Here is a 14,364-nt window from a genome sequence, read left to right as displayed (position 1 = left end):
CACTGCCCAGCCAGGCAGGCTGCAGGGTCTTTGATAAGCTAGCAGAGTAAAAAATCATATGCAGGATTTCTCTGCCTTGTACAGTATTAGAGTTAACAGGCTTAAATTCTGTATTCTGAAATCACGTTAGATGGTCTGACATGTTTGGCAAAGTCTGACTCCTTATGTGAAGTCTTGGATGTCAAAACACTTTGCTTCATAATTCATAACCCACTGACTTTGCAGACTGCTAAAAAGTAGGTTAGCAAAGCACATATTTTAAAAGGTTAAGTGTATGCCATACCTTCAATCCTCCTCTGCATTCGATTCCTGGTGACTTCATAGTAACTGCTGTTCCCAGCAGAGCTTGATGACAGCCTGTGTAGGACTGGGGCTGAGTTTGAAGCAGCAGTCACTGGCTGAAGGGAATTCCTGTAATATGCTGCACTCCCTGAGATACGATATTCAGTGGAATTTCGGCGGGTTGGGCTTGAAGGATTTACTGAATTGAGTGCAGAATCCATAGAGTCCTCAGAAAATCGGTGTTCTTTGGGAGTGCAATTTTCTTCAGTTGGCAATGTTTCTGCTACATAATATGAGTAACACAAATACTGATCTGTTCAACATGTTAGATTTTTGTAACCTTGTTATTTAATTCCATGCTACTTATTTTTAACACTAACTACAATTTTTAAGCCTGTCAACAAGCTCCCCATAAAGCAAGCACCAAATACAAGTAGCACCGTTCTCCTTCTCTTATTAAGTAAAAGTAGTCAGTAGGAAGTTCCTAAAATACATTTAAAGTTACATCTGTAAAAAAACCTGATTATTGTAGAGTTTGATGAGAGCTTGAAGGTTACTTTGGATCATATAAAACATATGAATTTTCAATACTTCATTTCACTATAATTTCATTCTATACAAAACAAAACTATATTATCAACAAAGGGGGAGAGCTGATTCTCTAAGAATTATCTGAAGGTAATATCAATATATTTGCAGTTATAGACATCATCACCAAGGAAGCATATCCACGGTTTAAACATTTTTTCTAAAGCGCAGCCATTAAGCCTGTGTTATGTTTATCCTGTAAGAGATTTTTAATATGAATAAAAGATAAACCTACTGTGTAATATTTAATTTGCCTAGTCTAAACAATATAGAGAACCATCAACTTCTAATTAGAAACAAGTGTGCAATTGTGTATCTATAGATCATACTATCTTCAGATACAGTGGCCCTCTTTATGAAGTCAACAGATTGCAAACAGTTGCCACAATTATTTCCTGTATTGAGGAAAATCCTGGTATTTCAGATACTGCTGTGCTGATTATTAAGAAATACTGACCACTGTACTCCACTTACACGCAGGCAACTCTTCTCTGCATATGAAAATATAAATGAAACAAATCAATTAAATACATTCTGGCTTAAGAAAGAGGTAACAACTCTTTGATAAAATTTGAAAAGGGAAGTGTTTATCAGCTAATCTCTAGTCTTTAAAACATATTCTCAAACTCCACTTGGATGCTTCACAGGACTGAGTGCAGAGCGTAGCCATACTGCTTTTGAGTTAGCTAAAGGTTGTTGCTATACAGCAATATAACAAAGTCCTTCCACCTGCCCATAGGGCCTGAGCGTTTGGTCTGTTTCAGGTTTTTTTAAATCATGACTGTTGAAGACTAATAATATATTCTGATTAAAGTATGGCCCGGATCGGTCAATATGCTATTTGAAAGAAAATAAATTAGTTGGCAAGAAATGGTTCCATTTTTTAGCAATAATCTCTCTCTGCTCACGTTAGACAAACATCTAGCACTGAGAAAGAAAAAAGAAGGGGAGTAATGATGAATAAAATTAAGAAAAACTTTCCACTTCAAAGAAAACTACGTTGAGATCCCAGCATAGAGTATCCACCTGCCAAAAGCAGCATCTCTAGGAGCAAGAAAATATATATTACACTTGCTCATGAAAGTGCAAATGCTAAACCCATCCTGCCACCCTGCAAATCTTTTCAGTACATGTGTACATCATATATACCCATGATGCAGTCTTTACTCTTTTGGATAAAGACTGAACTGCTGTGAAATACGCTTCTAAAACGCATGCTCTTTACTCTTCTAGCAATTGTAGCTTTCATTTATTTCCTGCATCACACCAAGATCTGGAATTAAAATGATGGTAAAAGAACCGTTTTCCTGAAAACTTGTGATGTTTTCACATGTGGCTTTAGAGATCTACCATATGCAGATGCACTTTGTCGAAACTTGGTTTAGAAGTATTCTTGAGATCTGAAAGCACTGGGTTTATTTTAGCAGTGATTATTTATAATCCTGAAGGAAAATAAGAAATAAGAAATTCTCTCTATGGTTTAAGCAATTAATTAATAAATCCTTCTTGCTGACATAACCCAATTGCTAAATGAAGAAAGAAGGGTTTCAAGGGCTGTGTATTTGGTTACCTCTGCTTAGAACTCCAAATTTCTGTCACAAATATTGAGTAAGACTGGTTCAGGCCTTAAAAGCTTAGACTTTCCAGAACTGGACTAAAAGGAAAACTATCACTGTGCAAGAGATTAAAAAGTCTGCTAGTCATGCATCTATATCAAAAGGTGAAAACATCCTCCTCTTGGCTACTCAGGGCCACATATAATATATCCCTACCCCTTTAAGTTTTCCAATTTAAAACATCACTGAACTGAAAACCAATAGTAACCACACTCTACACAAAAGTTCAGAGAGTTTTCAAGATGTGTAGTCAATGATTAGCAATAAAAAAAAAATCAGAGGACTTGAAAAAAACAGGAGAAGCTAGAAAATGAGACATCATTGCTGGAAGTTTCAGTCTGGGAAGTAAAAAAAAAGGGGGGGGGGGAATCATAAATGAATATATAAATGCTGAATAGAAGAGTTTGAGAATCAACTGTAGATATAAATCTCAGGATATTTGGTTTGTAAAATAAATTAACTGGAGGGGATATACTGCAATAGGGATTAATGTTTGGAACCCTTTGGCTTAACCAGCATACAACTTCTAATGCCTTAGAAAGGGTCCATTTTATTGCAAGGAAGCAGAGGACCCTGTTAGGAAAAAAATAAAATGTATTTTTTTACTCGAGACACTAAGAAAGCAGAAAGACTGTCACAGTGGATAATGTTACATGAGACTCATATTTTACTTATCCAGATTATGCAGCCTTATCTCTGAAGTCAGAGACCTTGGAGATAATGGTGGTGTCTGAGATGAAGACTTCTTTAAGACATCTTCATGCAATTCTGTGACAGATGAGATTTTTTTCTTTTCAAGATATTAGGGATTTGAACCTCTCCTGAAATAGGCCTTGGATTCACATATGCAAGGTAGGAAATTCACAGAAGTCAGAATTTAAGGCCTGAAGTGCTACCAGACCATCTAGTCTGACGTCCTGTGTATCACAGGCCACCAACACCACCGAGCACCCACACACTAAACCCAGCAACCAAAATTAGTCCAAAGTATTGCAGCCTACAGGAGACTAAACTATTATGTGCCAGAGGGAGAGGTAGGAGGTGCACCAACGCCCCCGCAATGGCAGGGAATGTATTTAGAGAGCTATACCCAGATGATCCTGGCACGCTGCACAGGAAGCAAGCCCCCCGCCTCCTCCCTCCCCCGCCCCCCACAAGATCAATGCCAATCTGACCTGGGGAAAATTCATTCCTGACCCCACATATGGCAATCAGTTAGACTCTGAGTATGCAGGCAAGAATTAGCGAGCCCAGCACCTGAGAGAGAAAGAGAAAGAATGCTCCGTACTATCCTAGCGCACCAGCCCACCCCATCTCCAGCTATGGCCATCTCTGATGCTTCCGAGGAAGGAGACAAAACAATCCAGAGTACACTGGGGCAAAATAATCTCTTCCTGACCCCTGCAGGTGACCATCTGAAACACTGAAGCATGAGATTATAGGGATATAAGACAAACTGGTAATAGCCTGTGGGGACACCTGAAACATTTGTATAAACAGGCATTCAAATAAACAGAAGTGTTATTTTGAGCTGGATTCCTGCTGCAGGCTGGAAGGCAGTAAAGGTCTGGGTACAGCTGGGAAGCGGGGGGCTGAAGAGTCACGCAGGGGCACTGTTTTGCCCGACTGGCTACTGTTGTTACCCTTCCAGGTTATGAGCCAAGGAAAGGTGACACCGTGTTAGATCTTCTCCTGCACACCACCTGCCCTATGGCTGTCCCAGGGCCCAGGCTGCCTTCTCTGGGCAGTGGCTGGACATGGCCCGAGTGGTGATTGTGATGTTGGCAAGATCCCCACCCTGCTGGTCACTGGGAAGGGCTGTGTCCAACACTGTGGGGCTGTGTGATGGGAGGAGTGCAGACTAGTGATACCCTTGTGGATAGGGTGGGTTACATGGACTGCACTTTGAACTGGACACAGTGTTGCAGCCATGCAACCACGTGAATCAGAAACATTGCTCTAAATTAGCTTTCTCCACCCTTGCACTTCCCTAGTAGGTGGATGCTGTTCGCAGAAGGGAATTTCTTTAAGCAGAAGGCTATCACTGCCATATTCTGTTATTGTGGATGTACTCCTTGTGCTCTGTAGGGCTGCCTGGGAGACACACGATGGATTCAGATCATTAGAATTTTCAGATAAAGGGAATTTGGAGGACTACGAGTACACTGAATTTCCCTTATCTAAAAGAATCAGTTATCTTCTCAAAGGAGAAAATCAGATTAGTCTGGCATGACCTACCTTTGGTAAACCGTGTCGCATTACTTCCCCTTTACCTCTATGAATTTAATTATTCTTTCCTTCACAATTTTTTCTAAAGCGTTGCATACAACTGAGATCAGACTAACAGGTCTAAAATTGCCCAGATCCCTTCACTTCCCCCCACCCCCTTTTAAACATTAGCTATTTTCCAGTCATATGGTACTACCCCTAAATAGATAGAGTTATTAAAAATCCTTGCTACTGGGCTTGCAATATCATGTGCCAGTTCTTTCAGTATTCTGGGATGGACGTTATCCAGTCCCCCCTGATTTGAGTACATTAAGCTGTTCAAGTTTTTCTTCCACCTCAGACGTGGTCGTTTCCATGCACTTATTTCCATCAGCCATACTGCCTTCATGACCCTTATTATCATCCTGACTGAAAACCAAGGCAAAGTTTCATTTTGTTTTTGGGCCATATCTAGATTATCTTTAATCTTCTCCCCATGAACGCTCCATAGCAGCCCAACCTCATCCATCCTTATCCACTTTTAATTGATATAACTAAAAAACCTCTGGTTATTTATTTTAATTTTCTGAGCAAGGGCTAATTAAGCTAGACCTAGCAATTCTCACTTTATTCCTACATTTTTATTCTCCAAGATATAGCTGTCTATGCTAATCAATCCCCTTTTCCATTCCCTTTAGGCTCTCTGCTTATTCCTAATAACCTTTTTGGGGTGGTTTCTCATCCAGTTGGTCTGGAGGCTTTCCGTACAAGATTTTCCCCCTTGATTGGGATGCAAATTGCGGACAGTTTTTGTATATTTGTTTAAAGAAATTCCAAGCCTCCACTACTTTTAGATCCTTGAACTCATCAGTCCAGTTGATATCATTAACTAAATTTCCTTATTTCCCAAAATCTGCCTTTTTGAAATAAACCATAGTTGATGACCTGGCTTTGATTATCCCTCCATTTAATTTAAACTGAATCAACTCCTGATCGCTCAATCCCAGGTTGATATAACCAGCTCAGAATAATCCTCTTTAAATCAAGATCCCCCTGTTCAACCAGCAGGGCTGTCACTTTTCAGTGAATCTGGGATGCTGTAATGGCCCCACTTGAAGGAGACCATGTCTAACCAGCAGTCATTTGGTCTGAGATCTGAGTGAGTTTTGGTATTTGATAGTTACAGTCTTCTTGGCCATTCTGATATTTTGAAATCTGAAATAAACTATGGAGAGAAGGCACAGACATGAGGTTTTCTTAAATCTTGTTGGAAGTTCTATTTCCGAATCCTTGGTGTTTGGAGCAGGCTATTGACAAACAAGGAAAGTGGCCTTATGGTTCAGCATATCAGAGACCTATGTCTTAGCCTGAAGATCTTCACAAGAATTTGAAAAATCTTTTAGATCCTCTGGGAATTTGGAGCAGAAGTCAAAGGTTCTTCTTAATACAGGATTTAGAGTAATGTAGTTGGCTACAGTAGTTAGCCACTTAAGTTGCAGCTTTTTTCCATTATCCTCCATGACTGCAAAGAGGAAACTGTCATCTAACAGAACAGATAGCAAAAACCTGCAGAAATATCCCTGAGCAGATTACAAAGAAAAAGCGTTGCTAAAAGAAGATCCTTTCCAACAGATATTCTTGGTCTTTCTTGCTAACCAGCCTGTGAGTGAGAGATCTGAAATTACCTCCCAATTTTCAGTAGAGGACACTGCCTTAAAAGGCTGAGTGGGAGATATACAACGCTGGAGAATATTTTGCCTCATAAAAACCTTATTGAAAACTTATCAAAATGTTTGAAGACAACACAAATTCTGATCCTTAAATATGGCAACACATTTATTTTCCCTACAGATTTTTTTTGGAAATCCAGGCAACCATACTTTATAATAAATGAACTACTGGTTCTTAAAACTTCCTTGTACTATATAGTTATTAGACCTGTATATTGAATAGGGATAGGAAAGTGATCAAGCTTATTTTGAGAGCACAGGATTCCTTACTGGATACTGCAGCTAACTGGCCTACATTTGAATCATACATTTTGGTTTGCTCCAGTTTGAGCAACCCTATTTTAGTACAGCTACGTGTGCTATATTTAGTCATGGACATACCCAGCCTCCTCTAAGTCCATTAGAAATGTCTGACTCAATTCCACAGATTTATTGTATGTATAAAATAGTATCTCCTTTTTATATCAATTCTAAATTTGCTACCAATTTCTATGTCCCCTGCTTCTGTTGTTATTAGACTAGAAAAGGAATGACTGATCTGTCTTAAATAAGCCTAGCATTTATCCTCATCTCCTCTTGCTCTCTAAATATAGTAAAATGGCGCTCAGAACCTCTCAAACGTCAGGTCACAAATCTCTAATTGACTCTCATAATCAACCCTTGCAAATCTCCTGCCATCCTCACTGTCCTTTTCTGAACTCAAGTTAGGCTACCAACAAACAGTGCAATACTCTAGCGGTGCAGAGAGTATGTGTATTTTACATAGTTGTTATAGTAGTTTATTTTCTATCCCATTTTAATGGGATGTAGCATCCTACTGGCTTTTTAGTAAGCTGTTGCACATTAAGCAGACAGCTTCATTCATCAACGGTCTGCAGTGAATCTTTAAACCCTTTCCCAAAAAAGAGCTATTTGCGTTAGAGGCCAAAGCTCCCAAAACTACATTAGTTCTCCCAAAGTGCAATATTTGTGCCCATTCACCAATAATTTTACACACACACACACACACACACACACACACACACACACACACACACACACACACACACACACACACACACTGTGACTATGCATTCTGTCAACTGCTGATGGCTAAGGCTAGGCAAAATTAGTTGTACTTGTTTCTCTTTTATTTGAAATACTATGAACACAAATAACCCTCCCACAAAATGCAACAAATACACTTAAGTTACCTTCAGATGGGTGAGCGTCAGGTCTGGGGAGTTTAGGGGAGAGAGGGGCAGTGTAGGGTGGAGAATCCTGAGAATATCGTTTAGTACTTCTGTTTTCTGATATTTCCTCTTTTGCTGTCAATAGAAGAAGTTACAGTCTTTCATTTCAGAACTAATAAAATTGTTGGGGGAAAGAGGAAAGATACAAAAGCGAGGTGAATGTGTGCTGTATTCACTCACTAGATTCTAATTCTGCTCCCTATATTGTGTGTCTTGTAATGACTGTAGCACAACTCAGACAGTACTACCTTATACCATTTTGAAACATTACCCACAAGTCTTCAGTGACAATATCTTTCACTATTAGCTTAACCTTATCAGGCAGGCTCAGTTATCACCACACAAACTTTCAGGGCTAAAATATAGTTGGGTTAGACAGTTATCACCGAAGTTGCCTTGAGCTGGCTTCACCCTGAAGAGAGTTCAAAATACAGAGCTTTTGGTTTGACAGACAAGATAAGGGAAGCTTAATGGCATATTGCATCTATTTTTCCACGTTATTAACCAAACTTACAAAATTACAGTCAGATTACAGCTTGTTTTAACTAGCAGCTCCATTGAATGAAAAAACACTACTGACTTCCAAAGGAGTACACAGGTACACAGCAGCTTCTATACAGCCATCCAAGTTTCTCCCCTAATAAGAATCTTCTGAGACTGCAGCCAGATCAAAAGTTGGCAGTTATGAGCTAGTGGCTAGAGCATTGGACTGTGAGACTCAGGAGACTTGGGTTCTATTCCCAACTCTGTCACTGACCTGCTGGGGGACCTGGGGTAAGTCACTTTTCCCATCTGTAAAATGGGGATAATGTTACCGACCTCCTTTGAGTGGGTAAAGCGCTTTGAGACCCACTGTTGTTATTATTATTATATATCATATAGATGGCAGCTATATTTCTGCTAGAAATATTTAACCAAAAATCAAGAGCTACAGGAATAGGGTAAAAACAGTTACTAACCTTTCTGTAACTCTTGTTCTTTGAGATGTGTTGCTCATATCCATTCCAAGTTAGGTGTGCATGCACCGCATGCACTGTTGCCGGAGATATTTCCCTCAGCGGTATCTGTCAGGCCGGTTCTAGCACCCTCTGGGGCGGCGTGTTCATGTGCCGGTATAAGGGGCTTGGTCCTCTGAATGTAGAAGACCACGGCGCACCTAACATCCAGTGTGTGGAGATGCTGCTCCTCCAAATTCTTGTGCAATTTTTGGAAAACTGGCAGGAAAAAAACCTGATTACTATGAAACTGCAAGACCACCTTTGGGAGCAATGCTGTGAGGGGGCACAGTTGAAGCTGGTCCTTAAAGAACACCGTACACAGGCATTCTGACACAAGGACCCCGATTTCTGAGACCCTCCTGGCCAAGATAATCACTACCAGGAAGGTGACCTTCCAGGAGAGATATAACAGAGGGCACGATGCCAGCGACTCAATGGGAGGGCTCGTGAGTCTTGAGAGGACCACGTTTAGGTCCCACAAGGGAATGGGTTCACGAGTTTGAGGGTAAAGTCTCTCTAATCCCTTGAGGGAGAAGACTGACTTTCTGTCCATCAGAGGGTGGAAGGCTGAGATTGCTGCTAGATGCACCTTGATCGATGAAATGGCTAGGCCCTATTGTTTCAGATGGAGCAGGTACTCCAGCACAAAATGGAGGGGTGATCGAGTTGGTGAGAGGCCTCATTGGGATGACCACTCCAAAAAACGCTTCCACTTGGTGAGGTAAGTCGCTCTAGTAGATGGTTTCCTACTGCCTAGCAAGACCTAGCAGACTTGTTCTGAACAAGCTAGCTCCGCCAGATTCAACCATGGAGCTTCCACGCTGTCAGGTGGAGGGTCTTGAGGTTCGGGTAGAGCAGACGGCCGTGACCTTGTGAGATCAGGTCTCTGAATGGTGGGAGCGGTAACGGGGCTGCTACTGACATATCCACTAGCATGCCGAACCAGTTTTGACATGGCCATGCAGGGGCTGTAAGAAAAACCCTTGCTTTGGCTTGCCTTACTTTCAGTAGGACCTTGTGTACAAGAGGAATGGGGGAAACGCGTAGAATAGGTGCTTTGTCCGTGGGAGAAGGAAGGCATCTGTGAACGAGCCCAGGCTGCAACCACATAGTGAACAGGTCTATAGGGGGAAACCCCCACCTCTGAAAGATGGATCTTGCTATGTTGAGGAGAAGGGAACACTTATGGTGAGAAGAGAAAGACAGATCTGCCAGAGCGTTCTGGGCTCCCGGAAGGCAAGAAGCTTTGAGGTGGATGGAGTGCTTCCCACAGAAGTCCCACAGGCGAAAAGCCTCTTGGCACAGCGTGGACGAGCATGCTCCTCCCTGCCTGTTAATGTAAAACATGGCTGTTGTGTTGTCCATGAGCACATGCCTGCAATCTGTGGTAGAAACACCTGGCATGCTAGGCGGACCATTCTGAGCTCTCTGAGCTTTATATGCAAGGAGAGCTCCTCCTGGGACCACAGTCCTTGAGTCCTGAGGTGCTCGAAGTGAGCCCCCCACCTAGATGAGATGCGACCGAGATTAGGGATACTGATGGCTGGGGAGTGACAAAGGGAATGCCTGCCCTCACCAACTGGAGATCCCTCCAGCAGTCGAGGAAGGCGAGGACTGGGGATCGGAACTGTAAGCACTCAGTCCAAGTGGCGATAGCTCAGTGAGCTTGAAGGGGTCTGAGATGCAGTCTTATGTGCTGTACCACGTAAGTGGACATTGCCATGTGGCCGAAAAGTTTAAGGCAGAAACGGGCAGTCTTTACGGGTGGGCCTTGATCTTTGATATCAGAGCTGACATTGTCTGGAAGCAGGCACCTGGGAGGAAGGCTCTGGGCTGGGTGGAATCAAGTACCGCATCGATAAACTCTATCCTCTGGATGGGGACAAGAGTTGACTTTTGCTCGTTTATCAATAGGCCCAGGGATCGGAAGGTAGCTTGGACTAGACGGATGCTGGCTCTCACCTTGGCCTTGTACTGGCAGGAGCCTTCCTCCTCTTCTTCTGCACCGACCACGTCATGCAGCCCCAAGTCCTAAGTATTGGTACCGGGCTTGGTACCAGAGTCCATGTCAGGTGCTGCGGCAGAGGGGCCCTTCTCTTGGATGCCACCAAGTACGAACAGCTGGAAAGCAGTCCCTGTACTGAGGGGGAACCCCACAAATTCCAAAAATGCCACTGGACCTGCATAGGCCACTGTCCATCAGGCCAGGCGCCTGGAGGGGGCCTCACATCAGGATCAGATAGAACATAATTCGGGTACTGGTATTGGCCCCTTGGTTGGGCGCACGACTCCACCTCCGACTCTAAGAATGAGTCAGCTTGCAGGGACGGTACCCCTCACCTCTGTCAGCCAATGCCCAGGGTCTGGGGAATGGTGCCAGGGCAGAGAAGACTTCATCGACATCAGCAGGGTCGGTTTTCCTCTGGTCAGTACCAGCGGACCCGGTGCTGGATAGGACCTTGGGGCAACATGCTCCCTACTGCTTGACGACCTTGGCAGTGCTGGAACTTACCCCGCAAGGGTGGGTGGTACCAGGAGAGCCATCTGGTCTCCTGGCTGTTGCAAACACCTCTGGGGTGGATGGCACTGCTATCCCTCTGGCACCACAATGACCTCCCGGTCTTGATGGATGGTCCTGCACCGGACTCAACAGGAGGGCGGAGTCGACAGTGCCGTTTGCAGAGCGGGGGTAGAGGAATGGTCCAACAGAGGTCTCACTCTGCTGCACTCCCCGGGCTTATCCTTCCTCAGTTCTGGGGAGCATCCCCTCTTGGACCCTGTTTCTTGTGTTTCTTCCTTGGCACCAGTGAAGGGAAACGATGCTGAGAGACCCATGCCGCCGGAGGAGTATGCCGAACCAATGCTGAGATACTGGGTGCAGAGTCTGACCGGCTTGGCTCCAATGCCGGTCTGAGTGTAGGTTCCATCAGGATGGACCTTAGCCTAGCCTCCTTGTCCTTTTTCATATGAGGCTTGAACTGGCGGCAGATCTGGGAATGCTCTCGCATGTGAGCCTTCCCCAGACACTTCAGACAGCTGGAGTGTGGGTTGCTCACCGGCCTGGGCTTGCTGTAGGAGGCAGATGATTTGAAGCCTGGAGACTGGGGCATGCCCGGCCCTATGGGCAGAGGATGCCCCTCTACGCTAAATATGGGGCGGGGGGGGGAGATCTAACCATATACACTAATAGTAAAATAAATAAATGAAGGTAACTAAACATGTGGGAAAAAAAAAAAAAAAAGGAGGGAATAACAGAACCGCTGATTGAATGCCCTGTTGCGGCAAAATCATTTGTTCCAGTGACTGGCGTTAAGAAGGAACTGAGAGGATGCGGGGCCGACCAGGCCCCTTGTATCAGCACATGAGCACACGGCACCAGAGGGTGCTAGACCTGGCCCGATGGATACAATTGAGGAAAAAATTTATGGCAACTGTGCATGCGGTGTGTGCACACCTTACGTGGAATGGACATGAGCAAGCACAAGAACAACAACATTAGCTTGGCCTCTTAGTCTATTTTTCTCTTCCTTTTTGGTTGCCTGTGTACAATCATTAGGGCAGTCGATTAATCGCAATTAACTCATGCGATTAACTACAAAAAATTAATTGCGATTAAAAAAATTAATCGCGATTAATTGCACTGTTAAACAATAGAATACCAATTGAAATTTATTAAATATTTTGGATGTTTTTCTACATTTTCAAATATATTGATTTCAATTACAACACAGAATACAAAGTGTACAGTGCTCACTTTATATTATTATTTTTTATTACAAATATTTGCACTGTAAAAATGATAAACAAAAGAAATAATATTTTTCAATTCACCTCATACAAGTACTATAGTGCAATCTCTATCATGAAAATGCAGCTTACAAATGGTTTTGTTTGTTTGTTACATAACTGCACTCAAAAACAAAACAATGTAAAACTTTAGAGCCTACAAGTTCACTCAGTCCTACTTTGTCTTCGCAATTAGCTGAACAAAAAGAAGTTTGTTTACATTTATGGGAGATAACGCTGCCTACTTCTTATTTACAATGTCACCTGAAAGTGAGAACAGGTGTTCAAATGGCACTTTTGTAGCCGGCGTTGCAAGGTATTTACGTGCTAGATATGCTAAACATTCATATGCCCCTTCATGCTTCGGCCACCATTCCAGAGGACATGCTTCAATGCTGATGATGCTCATTAAAAAATAATATGTTAATTAAATTTGTGACTGAACTCGTTGGAGGAGAATTGTATATCTCCTGTTCTGTTTTACCTGCTTTCTGCCATATATTTCATGTTATAGCAGTCTCGGATCATGACCCAACACGTTTGTTTTAAGAACACTTTCACAGCAGATTTGGCAAAATACAAAGAAGGTACCATGTGAGATTTCTAAAAATAGCTACAGCACTCAACCCAAGGTTTTAAGAATCTGAAGTGCCGTCCAAAACCTGAGAGGGACGAGGTGTAGCCCATGCTTTCAGAAGTCTTAAAAGAGCAACACTCCAATGTGGAAACTATAGATCCCGAACCACCAAAAAAAGAAAATCAACCTTTTAATAGGCAGCAGGTTTAAAACAAATAAAAGGAAGTTCTTCTTCACGTAGCGCACAGTCAACTTGTGGAACTCCTTACCTGAGGAGGTTGTGAAGGCTAGGACTATAACAATGTTTAAAAGGGGACTGGATAAATTCATGGTGGCTAAGTCCATAAATGGCTATTAGCCAGGATGGGTAAGAATGGTGTCCCTAGCCTCTGTTCGTCAGAGGATGGAGATGGATGGCAGGAGAGAGATCACTTGATCATTGCCTGTTAGGTTCACTCCCTCTGGGGCACCTGGCATTGGCCACTGTCGGTAGACAGATACTGGGCTAGATGGACCTTTGGTCTGACCCAGTACGGCCTTTCTTATGTTCTTATGTTCTTATGTTAACCTTCTGCTGGTAGCATCTGCCTCAGATGATGAAAATGAACATGCGTCGGTCCACTCTGCTTTGGATCTTTATCGAGCAGAACCCATCATCAGCATGGACGCATGTCCTCTGGAATGGTGGTTGAAGCATGAAGGGACATATGGATCTTTAGTTCATCTGGCATGTAAATATGTTGTGATGCCAGCTACAATAGTACCACGCAAACACCTGTTCTCATTTTCAGGTGACAATGTGAACAAGAAGCGGGCAGCATTATCTCCTGCAAATTATAACCAAACTTGTTTGTCTGAGCGACTGGCTGAAGTAGGACTGAGTGGACTTGTAGGCTCTGAAGTTTTACATTGTTTTATTTTTGAATGCAGTTATTCTTTGTACATAATTCTACACTTGTAAGTTCAACTTTCATGCTAGAGATTACACTACAGTACTTGTATTAGGTGAATTGAAAAATACTATTTATTTTGTTTTTTTACAGTGCAAATATTTTTAATTAAAATAAATATTAAGTGAGCACTGTACACTTTGTATTCTGTGTTGTAATTGAAATCAAAATATTTGAAAATGTAGGAAACATCCAAAAATATTTATATAAATAGTATTCTATTATTGTTTAACAGCGCAATTAATCGCAATTAATTGTTTTAATCGCTTGACAGCCCTATTAAACATCTCTAACATTAATGCTTTTAGTTTCAGATGGTGACCTTCATTATGAGAGAGTGAGAGAGATTTTTTCTACATCATTTTCTGGTCTTACTCCTTTACTTTTAGGATTATTT

At 42.4% G+C, this 14,364-nt stretch overlaps 1 protein-coding gene across 1 annotated transcript in view; it reads right to left on the bottom strand.

The window, feature by feature from the left end:
* SCML2 (Scm polycomb group protein like 2) overlaps positions 1 to 14,364 on the bottom strand; it is a 107,201-nt gene that overhangs the window by 6,110 nt on the left and 86,727 nt on the right. Inside the window, exons 11-12 of the mRNA XM_065417485.1 lie at positions 7,618 to 7,731; positions 284 to 565 (exon numbers count right to left, since the gene is read on the bottom strand). Of these exons, the coding sequence (XP_065273557.1) occupies positions 284 to 565; positions 7,618 to 7,731 (396 nt within the window). The remainder of the gene's footprint in view (positions 1 to 283; positions 566 to 7,617; positions 7,732 to 14,364) is intronic.

This window comes from Emys orbicularis, chromosome 1, assembly GCF_028017835.1.
Source record: "Emys orbicularis isolate rEmyOrb1 chromosome 1, rEmyOrb1.hap1, whole genome shotgun sequence".
NCBI lineage: Eukaryota > Metazoa > Chordata > Testudines > Emydidae > Emys > Emys orbicularis.
The sequence above is the reverse complement of the archived record's forward strand: the minus strand, read 5'-3'. Positions and strand labels throughout refer to the sequence as shown.